Consider the following 18192-nt stretch of genomic DNA (forward strand, 5'->3'; position numbering starts at 1 on the left):
AAGACACTGATAGAATTTGATAGCTAAGCTTTGTACAGTGGCAAGAATTGCCCCACTGTCTTCCTGTTTACCTCAGCATCTCTCTCGGAGACATGCAGTGACCTCATCGTGGAACTGAAAAACACTTAAGGATTTCAAAGTTTTTCCTTCGACCTCGTCCTCCGAGGAAATCATTGGCAGAGCATCCAAACAGCTTTGCGTCTTGCTTTTTTTTTAAACAGCGGAACAAATTGTAACTGAGGCTGACAAGACTATGCACATGTAGTTGTGCATAAGTTGGAAGAGGTCTAGCTTGCCGTGAGCACGATGGATGACGGATTTGGGAATAATTCAGACTTTTTTCAAGGAGCCAAGGATATTGCCTACGAGGCCAAGAGGCAGGGCAGGATGCAAGACTCCTACACGCGGTATGAAGGCGGCGGGGAGCGAGATGGGGGATATTACCACAGTGACGAGCCTCATGCCCAGGAAGACGCTGACAGCGATGCCACAGAAGGGCATGATGAAGACGATGAAATCTACGAGGGGGAGTATCAGGGGATCCCACATCCTGATGATATTAAAGCCAATCGGATGGCAGCAACTCAGCCCATCCCCAATGAATACAGGGACCAAGAGGATCTCATGGCCGAGCGAATGAAAGATGAGGAGCAGTTGGCGCATCAGTACGAGTCTATCATTGAGGAGTGTGGACATGGACGCTTCCAGTGGACACTTTTCTTTGTCTTGGGATTAGCGCTGATGGCTGATGGAGTGGAAGTGTTTGTGGTGGGCTTTGTGCTTCCTGTGGCCGAGAGGGACATGTGCATGTCAGATTCCAACAAAGGAATGCTGGGTAAGTGCTGCTATAATGATACGAATGGAGGCACTTTCTGAGCCTGGGGTTCAATCCAGTAATTACACCTTTCTCCCAATGGGTGAATTCTAAAATTAGTGTCATTCCTGGTGGATCATAGAATCCCTACAGTGCTGAAGGAAGCCATTCTTTTGATTTGATTTGATTTGATTTATTATTGTCACATGCATGAATATACAGTGAAAAGTATTGTTACTTGCATGCTATATAGACAAAGCATTCATAGGGGAGAAGGGAAGGAGAGGGTGCAGAATATAATGTTACAGTCAGAGCTAGGGTGTAGAGAAAAATCAACTTAATATATGGTAGGTCCATATATTAGATCTCAGACTTTTGTATTTTTTTTCTGACAGAAGAAGATGGAAGAGAGTATGGCTAGTCCGTGGGGTCTCTGATTATTCTGGCTGCTTTTCCAAGGCAGTGGGAAGTGTAGACAATGTCAATGGATAGGAGGCTGGTTTGAGTGATGGACTGGGCTTCATTTACAACCCTTTGTAGTTTCTTGTGTTCTTGGATAGAGCAGGAGCCATACAAAGCTGTGATACATCCGGAAAGAATACTTTCTATGGTGCATCTGTAGAAGTTGGTGAGAGTTGTAGCTGACATTTCCTTAGTCTCCTGAGAAAGTAGAGGCGTTGGTGGACATTCGGCCCATTGACTCTGCAGTGACTCTCCAATAGAGCTCAGAGATGTCAATGTTGGCATCTTTTATTTGGATGTGATGCAGATATTGTCCCTATTTGTCTCTACATACTGATCTTCCGTCACTAAACTAATACCTGAACAGATGACCAAAGGCCTGTATCTGCGCTGTTACATTATAAGAAATAGGGGCAGGGGTAGCTTACTCAGCCCTTCATACCTGCCCTGCTATTCAATAAGATTGTTGCTGATCTTTCACCTCAGCTCCCCCTTCCTGCCCTTACCCGATAACCATTAATTCCTTTAGCCTCAGAATCCATAGATCTCCGTCTTGAATGTATTCAATGATTGAGTATCCATAGAGAATTCCAAAGTTTCATCACCTTTCGAATGAAGAAATGTCTCCTCATCTCTGTCCTAAAAGGCCAATTCTTGACACTGAAGTTGTGACCTGACTCCCCAGCCATGGAAACATCTGCCCAGCATCTCTGCTGTCAAAGCACCGAAGAATCATTCCCTCATTCTTTGAAACCTGATATGGTTTTAAAGGGTGGAATCTTATGAAAATTTGGCAAAGTGTCAGTTCTGGCATGGAACTGTCCAGCTCCACTGGTCAGTTTTCTCACCAGATCTTGTCCCTTTAACTGCAAATGAAAATGTGGGTGTGGTTTGCGAGGGGCGGGGGCTCCAAGAGTTGGGAACCGGCTCCACTGAGATCGGGGCGCCATTTTTCAAGGATGCCCCGGTCGCATAAACAAATATAACTCCCCCCCCCCCCCCCCCCCCCTCCCCCACCCACCATGGAGGTTTCTGTGGTCTTCCCCCACCGCCATCATCCCCGGCTTCCTCCCACCTCCACCCCGACTATCCCCACCCCACCACCCCAATCATTCCCGGCTTGCCCCCACTTTCTCCACCTGCCCCCACCCCCCCTCCCCCCTCCCTGTGCCCTGTTCATCCCTGGCATTCTCACCCCTCTTTGTGTCTGCTTTCCCTCCTCCCCTTTCCTTTAGGAAAAATTCATACTATATTCATTCAGCACCAACACCCCCGACCGTGACCTGACCAAGCTGATATTTCTTCATGTCTGAACCTTGTGACAAAGCTGCGGCTGACAAGTTATTCAACTTTGCGAACCATCACGGCTGTTCTCATCCTATCGCCCACACAACATCCTCACCAACAAGTCTCCAGTGGGATCAGGGATCTTGATAGATTTAATTCCCATTGCTGTCGCCTCAGAACACTGAAATGAAGAACCCCTATCTCTAGCCTGGGCAAGATTAGCTAGTAGAGCAGTGAGTTGGTTTCGATGCTGGATCCTGTCTGATCTATATGGTTTAGCACCAAGTCACAAGTTGCATTTGCTCACTGCCGCTTTGGGAACGTTAGCAAGGGAGGAAGGGCCTTAAAACAATGTAAACCCCTGGGCCTGGGCTGGACTTGCTGGTGGCTAACGAGAAAACACCCTTCAAAATGGGAGTGAAGGAACATCTATGTCATTTGGGACGGTGAACAGCAGTGACCTAATTAAAGCGAGTTCTTCGATGGTTGGGGGTGAAGGGTGTTTGGTGTCTGGGCTTTGAGAACAACAAGAGTGGTCAGACTTGATTTCCAGTTTGTCCTGAGCACCTGATCTTAACTGGAATGATGGGGACTGTCTAGAATTTGCCTCAGGTGCCCATGGCTTTTAACTGGTGCCCCTGATCCTGTTCACAATCAATGAGTTCTGCTGAAAAGGGCTTGGGATCCAATTTTAACTCTGTAAATGAACGAGCTTTGAGTGAGTGAAAATCTTGCCCGAAAAACGGAGTTTAAAAAAGTTTAGAAGTTTATTTATTAGTATCAGGAGTAGGCTTACATTAACACTGCAATGAAGCTACTGTGAAAATCCCCTAGTTGCCGCACTCTGGTGCATGTTCGGGTACACTGAGGGAGAATTTAACATGGCCAATCCACCTAACCAGCACGTCTTTGGAATGTGGGAGGAAACAGGAGCACCCGAAGGAAACCCACGCAGACACGGGGAGAATGTACAGACTCTGCACAGACAGTGACCCGAGCCGGGAATCGAACCCAGGTCCCTGGCGCTGTGAGGCAGCAGTGCTAACCACTGTGCCACCGTGCCAGCCTTTGCTTTTGGACCTCGCCATTGGGAGGAAATGGAGATCCTGACTTGCTGGCAGTAGGACTGGCTCGACTCTTTTACTGGAGGTGGCTAATTCTAGGCTTGTTTTCTAATTGAGGACAGGAGGCCGGCTTCACATGCTGAAGGCCTGAGCCTCAGCAGCCCCACAGATAGCAGTCAGCCAGATCGGGCCCTCGCAATTTCAATTTGAAACTTGGTGTTCTGATCTCTCGATCTCTGAGACAGCTCAAAGAGGTCTGAGAGGTCAGACTTCGAGTAAAAGTTGTGGGGGCCCAAGCAGGTTGACTTCTCCAGATGGTCCATTAGGGCCACACAGGGGGCCTGTCCTGCCTGCAACCAGGGGCCCTCTGGCTCTAATTGTGTGCGACACCCCCCCCCCCCCCCAAAGGAACTGTGGGAGGCAGGGTGGGGGAGAGAGCTTGGTGAGTAACAGAGAGAGAGTTTAGGTGGAATTTTACAGACCCACTGTGTCTGTGCAAGGACAATGCAGTGAGCTGTTCAAAAGCCCATTAATGTCAGTGGGGCTGGAAAATCCTGCCAGTGGGAGGGGGCATGAAATTCCATCTTTCCTCTCTCATCAACTCAACACAAATAGGATTTGATTTCATTTATTGTTGTCACATGTATTGGGAAAAATATTCTTTCTTGCGTGCTATACAGACAAAACATACCGTTCACAGAGTACAGAGGGGAGAAGGAAAGGAGAGGGTGCAGAATATAGTGTTGCAGTCATAGCTAGGATGTAGCAAAAGATCAACTTAATTTTTAAAAATTCATTCACGGGACATGGCTGTTGCTGGCTGGCCAGCATTTATTGCCCATCCCTAGTTGCCCGAAGGCAGTTGAGAGTCAACCACATTGTTGTGGCTCTGGAGTCACATGTAGGCCAGACCCAGGTAAGAACGGCAGATTTCCTTCATTTAAGGACATTAGTGAGCCAGGTGGGTTTTTCCTGACAATTGTTTCATGGTCATTAATAGATTCTTAATTCTAAATTTTTTTATTGAATTCAAATTCCACCATCTGCAGTAGCAGGATTTGAACCTGGGTCCTCAGAACATTAGCTGAGTTTCTGGATTAATAGTCCAGCGATAATACCGCTAGGCCATCGCCTCCCCACCACCCTACATATGGTAGGTCCATCCAAAAGTCTGATGGTTGCAGGAAAGAAGCTGTTTTTGAGTCAGTTGATATATGATCTCAGACTTTTGTATCTTTTTCCTGACAGAAGAAGGTGGAGGAGAGTATGTCCGGGGTGCGTGGGGTCCTTGATTATGCTGGCTGCTTTTCCGAGGCAGCGGGAAGTGTAGATGGAGTCAGTAGATGGGAGGCTGGTTTGCGTGATGGACTGGGCTTCATTCACCACCCTTTGTAGTTTGGATTTATGTATCATGATGCAGCCCTTTAAGGCTTTGAATACTCAAGATGTTGAATAGTTTCTTGAAACCGTAACGCAATAATGGTACTTTGAATGGTTAACACAGGTTTAACAAAAGTGAATACAATATTCTGCTGTTCTTGCAGGACATCATTAAAATACTGGCCAGGTGCCCAGAATGTTCTCAATAGCTCTGAGAATGATCTGTGATGTGAGCTCTCAGCTTTCTATTGATTGAAGACTTTAATGGAAATTATCCGCTAAAGTACTGTCTTCCATTTTGTGTATTGACTACCAAGCAAATAAATTTTTGGAACTGCTGTACTAAGTATCTTGCTAAATGCAGAACATAATGAGATTGCTCCTACAGAGTGCCTCAAAACCACTCAATGGTTTGAAAGCAGCATTGCTATGTAATGGTGAGGACAGATGTTTTTTTCCCCCTTGGTGATGATGTGGTTAGATTGCTGTCCCTTCACCTCAAGGGTTCTGATCCAGTCAGTCTGATGGGTTAAAAGCATCCTTATATCTCTAGGCTGTCTCTATCTACTGGCTACGGATCACTAAACATAAAATTGCTTCAATTTAGTCCTAAACTAGCAACTTACACTCAGAACAGCTGCGGGAAACGGCAAAAATGCTGTACCCATTGGATGCTCTTCTGAATTTGGGATTTGAGGTCCATGGTTGGACAGAGAAGAAACTTTTCTCTGCCACTGTCCTTGACACATTTGTGAATTGCACAAGTTCCATCCATCCTGAGGGTTTTGTGTAAAGAGCTCAATTTACGTTTAAAAAAATTCATTCATGGGATGTGCGTCACTGACAAAGCCAGCATTTGTTGCCCATCCCTAATTGCCCTTCAACCTGGTAGCTTGCCATACCATTTCACATTACAGTTCAGAGTCAATCACATTGCTGTGGGTCTGGATTCACATGTAGGCCAGACCAGGTAAGAATGGCAGATTTCCTTCCCTAATCGAAATTAGTGAAGCAGATGGGTTTTTACAACAATTGATGATAGTTTCATGGTCACTATCACTGAGACTGGCTTTAAATTCCAGATTTATTAATAGAATTTAAATTCCACCAGCTGTTGTGGTGGGGTTTGAATGCATGCCCTCAGAGTATTAGCCTGGGCCTCTGGATTAATAGCCTATTGACAATACCACTATGCCATCATTTCACTCCTCCAGGTGGTCCACTGAGGATCATAGAATCCCTGCAGTGCAGAAGAAGGCCATTCAGTCCATCGGATCTGCACCGACTCAGCATCTTACCCAGGCCCATACAGCCTCCCCCAGCTCGCCCGATCCCCGTAACCCTTACCTACACAATTGGGACACGAAGGGGCACTTCAGCAAGGCCAATCCACCTGCACATCTTTGGACTGTGGGAGAAAACCCACACAGACACGGAGAGAACGTGCAAACTCCACACAGTCACACAAAGCTGGAATTAAATCCGGATCCCTGGTGCTGTGAGGCAGCAGTGCTAACCACACAGGTGGCCTCCCCTGACCGCAATAGAAGGCACATTGTTTGACAAAGTCACACCTTATTTGAATCCACTCAGGAAGATGAATTGAAGAGTACCTCATTCTGCTGGCTGCATACTTCCTTATGATAAATGAATTTCATCCCAATACTGAGAGGTCGATAGCCACAGCATTTAGCTTCATGTATTATAGAATCCCTACAGTGCAGAAAGAGGCCATTTGGGTCATTGGGTCTGCATCGATTCTGACAGAGCATCTTATCCAGGCCCACCCCCTGCCCTAACTCTGTAACCCCACACTTTTACCCCACTAATTCTCCCCTAACCTACACATCTTTGGACACCAAGGGGCAATTTATCATGGCCAATCCAGCTAACAGACAGTAGAGAGAGAAGACCTTTCTCCCACCATCTACACTCGGGACATGTAAAATCAAAACATAAAGTGCTGGAAAATGTTCAGCAGTTGAGGTAGCGTATGCAGAGAGAAGGACAGAGTTTTTGATTTGATTTATTATTGCCACATGTATCAGTATTCAGTGAAAAGTATTGTTTCTTGTGCGCTGTACAGACAAAGCATACCGTTCATAGAGAAGGAAAGGAGAGAGTGCAGAATGTAGTGTTACAGTCATAGCTAGGGTGTAGAGAAAGATCAACTTCGTGTGAGGTAGGTCCATTCAAAAGTCTGATGGCAGCAGGGAAGAAGCTGTTCTTGAGTCGGTTGGTGAGTGACCTCAGACTTTTGTATCTTTTTTCCGACGAAAGAAGGTGGAAGAGAGAATGTCCGGGATGCGTGGGGTCCTTGATTATGCTGGCTGCTTTTCCGAGGCAGCGGGAAGTGTAGACAGAGTCAATGGATGGGAGGCTCGTTAACGTTAATATCTAACATTTCAACTGAATGATCTTTCATCAGAATCGGAACATGTGAAATATTTAATAGCTTATAATCAAGTATGGAGAAATGGGGATGGGAAGATGAAAGAGGAAGAAATGAGATGTGATGGGGGACAGGAACGATTAAATGCGATGATGGTACAAGGCAAATAGGGAAAAGTAAAGTAACAAAGATATGCGTCCTGAGGAGGTACAAACAGATACAGCAAAATAGCTCGAGGGAAGGGATTTAATTGTTCTTCCTTCATAGATTGATGCCATGAGACAAGTAGACCACACATAAAGTTTACAATAGTAATCCATGTTCCAAGTGACTTGCATATATCTCAGCTTGCTGATACTAACATCTTAATGTTCTGATTTATCTATGTCTGAAAGAGCTGATCAACTTAGTACACCTTAATCCCCATTACCCTGTGATTCAGCCCTTTTCAATTATACGTCCAGTTGTCTTTTGAAAGCTCTTGCAGAGTGTGCTTCACAAAGCATTACAAGGTATTTACAGAATGGTGACACAGTGGTGAGCACTGCTACCTCACAGCGCCAGGGAGCCGGGTTCAATTCCCAGCTTGCGTCACTGTCTGTGCGGGGTCTGTATGTTCTCCCTGTGTTTGCGTGGGTTTCCTCCGGGCGCTCCAGTTTCCTCCCACAGCCCGAAAGACGTGCGGGTTGGCCATGTCTAATTCTCCCTCAGTGTACCCAAACAGGCGTCAGAGTGTGGCAACTGGGGGATTTTCACAGTAACTTCATTGCAGTGTTAATGTAAGCCTAGTGACACTAATAAATAAATAATAAAGAACAGAAACAAGACAGTTTGGTCAGTGTCTGTGTTTCATGTGAACCTCCTCCCATCTCTCTTCAGCTAACCTCACCAACATATCTTTCTATTCTTTTCCTCATATCCTTATGTAGTTTCCCCTTCAATGCATCTATGCCATTTGCCTTAACTCCCTACTGTGACAGCAAGTTCCACATTCTAACCCCTTTTTCCTTAAAGATGGTTTAAACCTTCTGGTCTTTGGTTCATCAGAGACTGGGCGTAGGACCCAGGATGCACGTGGGGACCCCACAGAGGTCCTGAAACGCTGACCTCCATATTACTTGGGAAGTTTGAAGATCGGACGGACAATTCCCCTGTTTCCTGGAACCCTCCGTCAAAGTTTCCGATTCTGAGTTAGAATCACAGACTTTGGATAGTTTTGACTTTCTTATCTGGATAGTTACCCAAGAAATGTCAGATAGAGAAATCCTTCTCTAACTCTTGGGTAATTACAGAAATGAACCCCCCCCCCCCACCTCCCCCCCCCGCCCCCCTCCACCATCACTCACATTAATACCTCTCCAATCCTCCCTTGACTCCCTGAATATCCCCCCACCCCCCACCACTGGTCCTGACCCGACCAATCTCCAACCTGATGCAACTACCCCTCCCGACTACGCTAACCCCCAACTACCCGACCTGACCAGCTCCCAACCTAACTACCCCTCCTGACATGCCCCGATAACTCACCGCACCCACCTCCCACCTACCCACGTCACCCACCTGCCACCCTACTCACTCACCCACTTACCTCACCCACCTGCCCACCCGTCCTACCGCCCTACCCATTCACTCATTCACCCATCCACTCACATTCACACTGGACAGTTAAACTTACCACTTGGCAGCTAGTGCCACAAAAAGGAGGCATCTCCAGTCTTCCCCCTTGACCATCCTCCACTGCAATGGAGTATCCCAATGGACTGTCCGTCTTCATTTCCGCAGCATCTGGGCTCAAAACATCTGGCCAGAAATGCAGAGCTGCCTCAGGGTAGAGAAAAATACAGTTCGACTGGCAATTCGACAGTGAGTGCTGCACCATGCAAGATCCGGGTCGATGTTTCTCTTGAATTCCTTCTTGGATTTGTTTGTGTCTATCTTATAGTTGTGACCATTAGTTCTGATCGTGCCTGCAAGCGGAAACATTTTCTCCACATCAGTCCTATCAAACCCTTCCATAATCCAAAAGACCTCCATCAATCTTTTCTGGAGAAGAGTTCCAGCCTGCTCAGTCTTTTCAGATAGGTATTCCTCTCAGTTTTAGTATATCCTTTGTTGCAATTTTTAAAAATTCATTCATGGATCATGGGCACTGCTGGCTGGCCAGCGTTTATTGTTGTCTAAGCCTAGTTGAGGGGTTGTGGGGGTGGGGTGGTGGTGGGGTGGCGTAGCACGGTGGAACAGCAGCTAGCACTGCTGCCTCACAGTGCCAGGTACCTGGTTTCATTCCCAGCTTGGGTCGCTGTCTGTATGGAGTTTGCACGTTAACATAGACATAGAACATAGAAACCCTACAGTGCAGAAAGAGGCCATTTGGCCCATCGAGTCTGCACCGATCACAATCCCACCCAGGCCGTACCCCTATATCCCTACATATTTCCCTGTTAATCCCTTTAACCTATGCATCTCAGGACACTAAGGGGCATTTTTTAGCATGGCCAATCAACCTAACCCGCACATCTTTGGACTGTGGGAGGAAACCGGAGCACCCGGAGGAAACCCACGCAGACACGAGGAGAATGTGCAAACTCCCCATGTCTCCCCATGTCTGCGTGGGTTTCCTCCGGGTACTCCGGTTTCCTCCCACAGTCCGAAGGACGTGTTGGTTAGGTAAATTCTCCCTCAGTGTACCCAAACAAGCGCCAGAGGGAAGCAGCTGGGGGATTCTCATAGTAACTTCATTGCAGTGTCAATGTGAGCCTACATGTGACACTAATAAATAAATTAAGACGCCCTTTTTAGAGGGTAGTTGAGAGTCAACCACATTGCTGTGGCTCTGGAGTTACATGTAAGCCAGACCAGGTAAGGATGGCAGATTTCCTTCCCCAGAGTCATAGAGAGTCATTTCCCCAAAGGATATTAATAGACCAGATGGGATTTTCTGACAATTGACAATGGTTTCATCAGCACCCCCATTGTACCCCCATTTTCCACTGCTTCTCCATTATTTAGACACTTATTATCTGAAGAGTTTGTGGCCTCCTGATTCTTCCTACCATTATTTGTTTTATTTTTAACCAGAATTTATTACCTCACATTTATCTATTAAAGTTAATTTGGCAATTTCACACCCTATTGACTCGTAATTGGAAAGTGCATGGGAACCCAGGGTGAGGACAGGATTGCATAGCCTGCCAACTCATTGTCAAGGCCTGTGCATGAGAAATTCCCACTTCTGCAAGGCGTGTGAATGGCACTCATTGAACTGCGACTATCCAAAGGGGAGAAAACTGCCAAGGAAAATGGGGACATTGCCGGTTGTTAACACAGTTGTTTAATTTCCTGTCCTAATGCAACTATCCAACTGTACATTTCCCTATGGAGTGGAGTTGCTTCAATGTGAGTGGGTTCATTCAAAACCAGCGACATCCTGAGAAGCTAACAAGGCATGTGCAGTCCCTTGACAATATTCACAGTCGGAGTTGTGAGGACACAGTGTCATTTACAATGCAACATCAGCAGCATCATACGGAAGAGTGATTTTAAAAATGAGGTTTTTGCTCTGGGCACAATAGGCAATCTTTGTGCAAATTGTGTTCAAAAAGGCACTAGTTTTGAGGAGCACTTTTTTCTTGAGTTTCTGCTCAAACTCATTTTCATATTGCCCAAAGTAAATTCACCAAGGAGATTAATTCGGCCGAGAGGTGTGGCCAGTTTTGTGGATGAGGCCAATTTCTAAACCAGTTTTTTTGTATCAGTGCAAAAGATCGCGGAATTCAGTTTGTGCTGGACATAACCCAATGGTGAGTACTGCTGCCTCATAGCGCCAGGGACCCAGGTTCGATTCCTGGCTTGGGTCGCTACCTGTGCAGAGTCTGCATGTTCTCCCCATGTCTGCGTGGGTTTCCTTCGGGTGCTCCCCTTTTCCTCCCACAATCCGAAAGATGTGCTAGTTAGCTGCATTGGCTGTGCTAAATTCTCCCTTAGTGTACCCGAACAGGCACTGGAGTGTGGCGACTAGGTGGATTTTCACAGTAACTTCATTGCAGTGTTAATGTAAGCCTACTTGTGACTAATAAATAAATAAACTTTAAAATAATTTGCATTTGAAATACTTTGATCTACTGAGTGAATCGCACTGGATAAACCAGTTGGAACCCAAAGATAAAGGCAAAATACTGCAGATGCTGGAATCTGAAACAAAAACAGAAAATGCTGGAAAAACTCAGCAGGTCTGAACAGTACCTGTGGAGAGAGAATAAAGCCAACGTTTTGAGTCTGGATGACCCTTCATCAGTTAAACCCAATTGCACTGGATAAACCAGTTGAAGTTCAAAGTTTATTTATTAGTGTCACATGTAGGCTTTCATTAACACTGCAATGAGGTTACTGTGAAAATCCCCTAGTCGCCACACTCCGGGTACACTGAGGGAGAATTTAGCATGGCCAATCCACCTAACCAGCACGGCTTTCAGGACAGCAAGGGGCAATTTAGCATGGTCAATGCACCTAACCAGCACACCTTTCAGACTGTGGGAGGAAACCGGAGCACCCGCAGGAAACCCAAGCAGACACGTGGAGAACATGCACATTTGCAACAGACCTCCAGTTGAAAAGTACCCTTCCATGGCTACTCTCTGCTTTCTATGCCCAAGCCAGTTTTGTATCCGTCTTACCAGCTCACCTCGGACCCCATATAACTTCACCTTCTGTATCAGCTTGCCATGAGGAACATTATCAAAGGCTTTACTAAAGTCCATGTATACAACATCCACTGCCCTGCCCTGGTCAATTTTTCTTGTCACTTCCTCAAAGAACTCAATCAAGTATGTGAGACACAACCTCGCCTTCACAAAACCATGCTGCCTATTGCTCATAAGTCCACCCTCTTCCAGGTCTGTGTACATCCCGTCCCTATGAATCTTCTCCAGTAATTTCCTCACAACTGATGTAAGGCTCACAGGGTTGTCTCTTCTGCCTTCTTAAACAGAGGAACAATGTTAGCTACTCTCCAGTCCTCTGTGACCCCGGGTCCCTGGCACTGTAAGGCAGCAGTGCTAATCACTGTGAACTCAGCTGCACTGGGTAAACCAGTTGAACCCAATTGCATTGGATTTCTACCTTTTCCACCAAATATCGGTTTGGCTCCGATGGCCACATCCCTGGCTCTCTGGGTTCAGCTGCATTAGGGATTGGAGCTCAGTCTGGACTGAAATCTTTTGTGAGTACATGAGACATTCTTCAATGCCAGGAGGCATGTTAATCTGTCTGCTCTGATGGCTGGATTAGAAAAGAAGTCACGTCGCTGTTGAGGGAGGCAGAGAGTTCCCTTGCTCAATGTTTCTCCCTCCTTCCAACACCCACCACAACATGCAATGGTAATTGTGTCTTGGTTGTGTTGTGGCAAATGGGTCATTGTGTTTACTGGCAGCGTTGACTGCATTTCAAAAGTAAGAAGTCTCATAACACCAGGCTAAATTCCACAGGTTTAGTTGGAAACATGAGCTTTCAGAGTGCTGCTCCTTCAATAGGTGAGTGGGGCCACTCCCCTGATGAAGGAGCAGCGCTCCAAAAGCTCGTGATTCCAACTAAATCTGTTGGACTTTAACCTGGTGTTGTGAGACTTCTTACTGTGCCCACCCCAGTCCAACGCTGGCATCTCCACATCATGCATTGCAAAAGTGATTGGTCATAAAGCATTCCATGAACGCAAACACTGAATGAACTTTCAGTCACTTCCCCTCTGTCGATTTTGCCTCCATGAAACAACATGGGGATGATTTACTGCAGCGGTGGGCAACCTGTAGCCCCTGGGCAAGCTGCAGCCCCTGGGCAACCTGCAGCCGTGGGTTGCATGTGGCCCATCAGGCTTCTGACTGTAGCCCAAGAGACATCTTGTTAAGAGTGAACATAGAGTTTGTGAGAGCGGAGAGAGGAGGATAATGGAATGCGAGAAAGAGTGAGACTGAGAGCGGAGTGATTAGTGGGTGAGTATTTTATTTGTTTTCCTCAATTATCTTTCAATACTTTTATGATTTATTGGTAACTGTAAATTTTTCCTCCATTTTTATAACAGCAGCAGCAAAGATTATCGGGAGCAGGAGGGTTTATCACTAAAAATAAATAAAGGTCAATAAATATGAAAAATAAAAATAAAATAAAGACCTAAAGTACATATCTGTGTAATTAAGACATTTTGGCTGGAATTTTACCGGCACGCACACCCGAGGCTGACAGAGAATGCCGTTCTGCGAGTTGAAATCGAGGCGGGCATGCCGGTAAAGTCAGGGCCATAATTTTTAGTTGTAGCTGGTACTAGTTTTGGTAAGTGCAGTCAATTGTAATATACATGAGATGAGTGTAAATATTTCTCCTGTTTGAAGTTGATATCAGTTCTATTACTATATAGAGTCATAGAGTCAAAGAGGTTTACAGCATGGAAACAGGCCCTTCGGCCCAACTTGTCCTTGCCGCCCAGTTTTTACCATTAGGCTAGTCCCAATTGCCCGCATTTGGCCCATATCCCTCTATACCCATCTTATCCATGTAACTGTCTAAATGCTTTTTAAAAGACAAAATTATACCCGTCTCTACTACTACCTCTGGCACCTTGTTCCAGACACTCACCACCCTCTGAGTGAAAACATTGCCCCTCTGGGCCCTGTTGTATCTCTCCCCTCTTAAACTTATGCCCTCTAGTTTTAGACTCCCCTACCGTTGGGAAAATATATTGACCTCATCTATGCCCCTCATTATTTTATAGACTTCCGTTAGATATGAATAATTAAGCATTTCCTGTAACTCATTATGAAATATTCAGCGTGTGTTAAATGTATTTAATCTTATTCATGGGGTCATGGTTAGTGAACAAGCCTGATTTCAATCTTGTAGCCCACTGAGATGAAGGAGGGCCACTCTTGCGGGCCACGCACCAGCCGAGGTTGCCCATCACTGCTTTGCTGTGTCAAAGGCATTCCTTGTTCCACATTCTTATATAGTATGAAAAGGATTTTAAGAGAAACAGTTTACCCAGTTGTAAATCTGATGTCAAACCCCGAACACACATCTAGCCGGATTTAGACATATTTCTTTGAACACCAATGAACTGAAGACCAATTCTGTTTTCACTTTAGCTTCATTAAAAGCCAGTTAATTTATTCTTGGCTTTTGACCCCAAGCATGTCAAACTGTATTTATGAAACTGAATTTCATATGAGTGTGAAATGGTCAGATAAGAGCCAACAACTTGGCATGATATCGAGGCCTCAGTGTGGGTCCGAGCCACACCGGCTGGGAGGGCTTCAGCTTTGATCCAACTTGTGTTGCTTCAGCTAATGCCAGCTGGAGTGATGTGAGCTGCTCCAAGATTGTCTCAGCATCCTTGTGGGTTAAAGAGAAAATAAAATTAACATAACATACAGTGAAAAGTATTATTTCTTGCGCGCTATACAGACAAAGCATACCGTTCATAGAGAAGGAAAGGAGAGAGTGCAGAATGTAGTGTTACAGTCATAGCTAGGGTGTTGAGAAAGATCAACTTAATGCGAGGTAAGTCCATTCAAAAGTCTGACAGCAGCAGGGAAGAAGTTGTTCTTGAGTCGGTTGGTACGTGACCTCAAACTTTTGTTTCTTTTCACCCAACGGAAGAAGGTGGAAGAGAGAATGTCCGGGATGCGTGGGGTCCTTAATTATGCCAGCTGCTTTGCTGAGGCAGCGGGAAGTGTGGGTAACCCAGAGGTCTGGTTGAGTTTAACGGTTGGTAGGTGGGGTGTCTGACCATGTGGGCAGCGTTGGCACTGCCAGGTTAGCGTTGCCAGGGGCAGGGCCTACAGGAAGCTGGACCTGTAGGCAACCCCGTAGTGGGGGTTTGCTTCGTGTATGAGGAGATGATGGAGGGGGGGGCGAGGGGATGCCGATGTCCCGAAGAATGGAGATTGGTTAAGGGGGGAACCAATGTTGGTGGGGGCAATGCCGGCGCAATGATGGGGGAGGGGATTTCATGAATGTGGTTTTGAGATCAGGGAGCCCTTTAAAAATGCCCCTTACTGTGACGACACAAAGCAAGCCCCCCCCCTCCCCGCCATTTTAAAATTATAATGTGTGGAAGGATCTGGATGGAGAAACTGTCTGTTTTTCTGGGGAGAAACACGTCAGTTTTCAGTATGAGCCTGACATTTTGGGTGGGATTCCCCAACCGTTCACACCAGCTGGGATTCTCCAGTCCTGCTGCAGTGAATGGAAATTTGGCTGTACGCCAAATTCTCCATCCTCTCTGGCAGCAGCAGTGGGGCGTGAACAGCCGGAAAATTCCGGCCCTCGTCATTTCTTGGGAAAATTCCACCCATGGTCTGACCAAGCTTTGGGTCGTACATCATTCAGGCATCCAAGAAGCCCTGGGTGTATGAAATTGAGTCTCACTGCGTCCCTTCCCTTCTCTTTAGAATGCCTCTTTTGGTCACCTGTCACACTCTTACGTGGTGTGGCTCGGGATCACTCTACAGGCACAATATGAATGCAAGCAGTTGTTACAAGATAGATGCAACATGGCCTGACTGCAATCGCGTTGGCGTTCCCCCTCATCAAAGTCGCATTGCACCATTACCTCAGGACATCCGGCAAGTCAATCTATCTTCTGGAGACTACCTTGAAATTGTATCTGAAGTGAAGCAATTTTCTATTGAATTATTATTGTAAAGCACGCGTCACAGGTTTGCTGTAACGGATGGCTTCAGGAGGTGCTCAGGAGTTATGTACAACAGATGCATTGAACTGGCTGAATTCTCAGAGATAGTGAGCATGTTTAGGAATAAGCTCCTCGGGAGCTGCCCATTGCATTTCTTTTGACTATACACTGGTGAAAATTTTACCATGGTCACGGAACTACATCATTCACGGGGAAGATTTTCTACCGCATTGCGTGAGACAAGTTGATATTGATTTTCTTAATGAGCCAATCACATTCTCCCCGATGGGGGAGAATGTACAAACTCCACACAGACAGTGACCCAAGCCGGAATCGAACCCTGGGTCCCTGGAGCTATGAGGCAGCAGTGCTTTGTTCCCCAGTCAGTAAACACCACCAAAACCAATTGCTGCTTGTGGGATCTTGCTGTGTGCAAAATCATCTGGTGCGTTTGGCAGCATACATTTGTCATTACGCCCAAAAAGTAATTCACTGGGCAGAATTCTCCCATCCTGCCCGCCACGGGAATCGTAGCGGGGGGGGGGGGGTGTGTGTGTGTGTGTGTGTGGACCATGCAATGGTCCGTTGACCTCAGGCGGGATTTTCCGGCATTGGGGCGAGTGCGGCCAGAAAATCTCACCCAGTGTGAGGAAAATTTAGCATGGTTATTTTATTATTAATCATCTTATTACTGCTTTGCAGGATTGATAGTCTATTTGGGAATGATGGTAGGAGCCTTCATCTGGGGCGGTCTGGCAGACAAAATGGGCAGAAGATATTGTCTGATCATTGCCCTCAGCATCAATGGAGTCTTTATCATCTTCTCATCGTTTGTCCAAGGCTATGGCATATTCCTGTTCTGCCGACTGCTTTCAGGAGCTGGGTAAGAGAATCAGATCTTTTGAAACAACTGGATTAAAGAATGGTGATTGGGATATTGCATTAAAATTCCAGCTGTTTTGGTAATTCTTGTATCCCTGGCAAAGACACGCACACTGTCATGTATTGAGTAAGACTCTGCAGGCAGCCATTATTCACAGAATCACACAAAACAGAAGAGACCCTTCAGCCCATCGAGTCTGCACTGACTCATGAGAAACACCTGACTTACCACCTATTCCCATTTACCAGCACTTGGCCCATAGCCTTCAATGTTATGACATGCCAAGTGCTCATCCAGGTGCTTATTCAAGGGTGTGAGGCAACCCGCCTCTACCACTCTCCCAGGTAGCGCAATCCAGACCTTCACCACCACCTGGGTAATAAAGCTTTTCCTCACAACTCCCCTAAACTACTGCCCCTCAACTTGAACTTGTGTCTCCTCATGACTGACCCTTTAACTAAAGGGAACAGCTGCTCCTTACCCACTCTGTCCATGCCCCTCGCAGTCTTGCACACCTCGATCAGGTCACCCCTCAGGCTTTCTTCTTTGCTCCAACGAAAACAAAGCAAGTCTATCCAACTCCTCTTCACAACTTTAATATTCCATCCCAGGGAGCATCCTGGTGATTCTCCTCTTCACCTTTCCAGTGCAATCACATCCTTCCTATAATGTGGCGACCAGAACTGCACACAGCACTCTATTGGGTCCACTATGATTGCCAAGTTTAGAGTGTGGGAGGGAATCACTTTTTCACTTTCTCATATATAATGGCCAAATTCCTCCTCTTGGGTTGGGTAATACAAGCAAAAACTCTGGAGTCTGTTCAGAGCCGTCAGGTGATGAGGTGGTCAGGGTGGGTGAGGGGTTGTGTGCAAAGTTTCGATAGAGGGGTAACGAAACAGGCTGAATGGTGTTCCTCATCTACTTCTACCTTTATAAAATTCACTTTGAATCCAAAGGTTTGCCCCTAATCCTCAAACTATGACCCAGAGTCCTAGACTTCCCCACCATCGGGAACATTCTTTCTGAATGGTGAAAGGGGGCCACAGGATGTTGTTAGCACACCTCAAAGACAAACAGACTATGGTCAGCAGAACACAGCAACAGAGAAGATGTTGTCCCAGAGAGCTAGGGAGAAACATAGAAACTAGAAGCAGGAGTTGGCCATTTGGCCCTTCGAGCCTGCTCCGCCATTCATTTTGATCATGGCTGATCATCGAATTCAATATC

General features: G+C 46.3%; 1 protein-coding gene across 2 annotated transcripts in view; it reads left to right on the top strand.

The window, feature by feature from the left end:
• The first annotated feature begins 306 nt into the window (after window positions 1-306).
• Window positions 307-18192, top strand: part of LOC144511039 (synaptic vesicle glycoprotein 2B-like) — a 56988-nt gene continuing 39102 nt past the window's right edge. For both annotated transcript variants that reach the window (XM_078241009.1, XM_078241010.1), the window contains exons 1-2: window positions 307-835; window positions 16782-16962. In XM_078241009.1, coding sequence (XP_078097135.1) covers window positions 307-835; window positions 16782-16962 — 710 coding nt within the window. The remainder of the gene's footprint in view (window positions 836-16781; window positions 16963-18192) is intronic.

The sequence above is a fragment of the Mustelus asterias genome, chromosome 24 (assembly GCF_964213995.1).
Source record: "Mustelus asterias chromosome 24, sMusAst1.hap1.1, whole genome shotgun sequence".
In the NCBI taxonomy this organism is placed as follows: domain Eukaryota; kingdom Metazoa; phylum Chordata; class Chondrichthyes; order Carcharhiniformes; family Triakidae; genus Mustelus; species Mustelus asterias.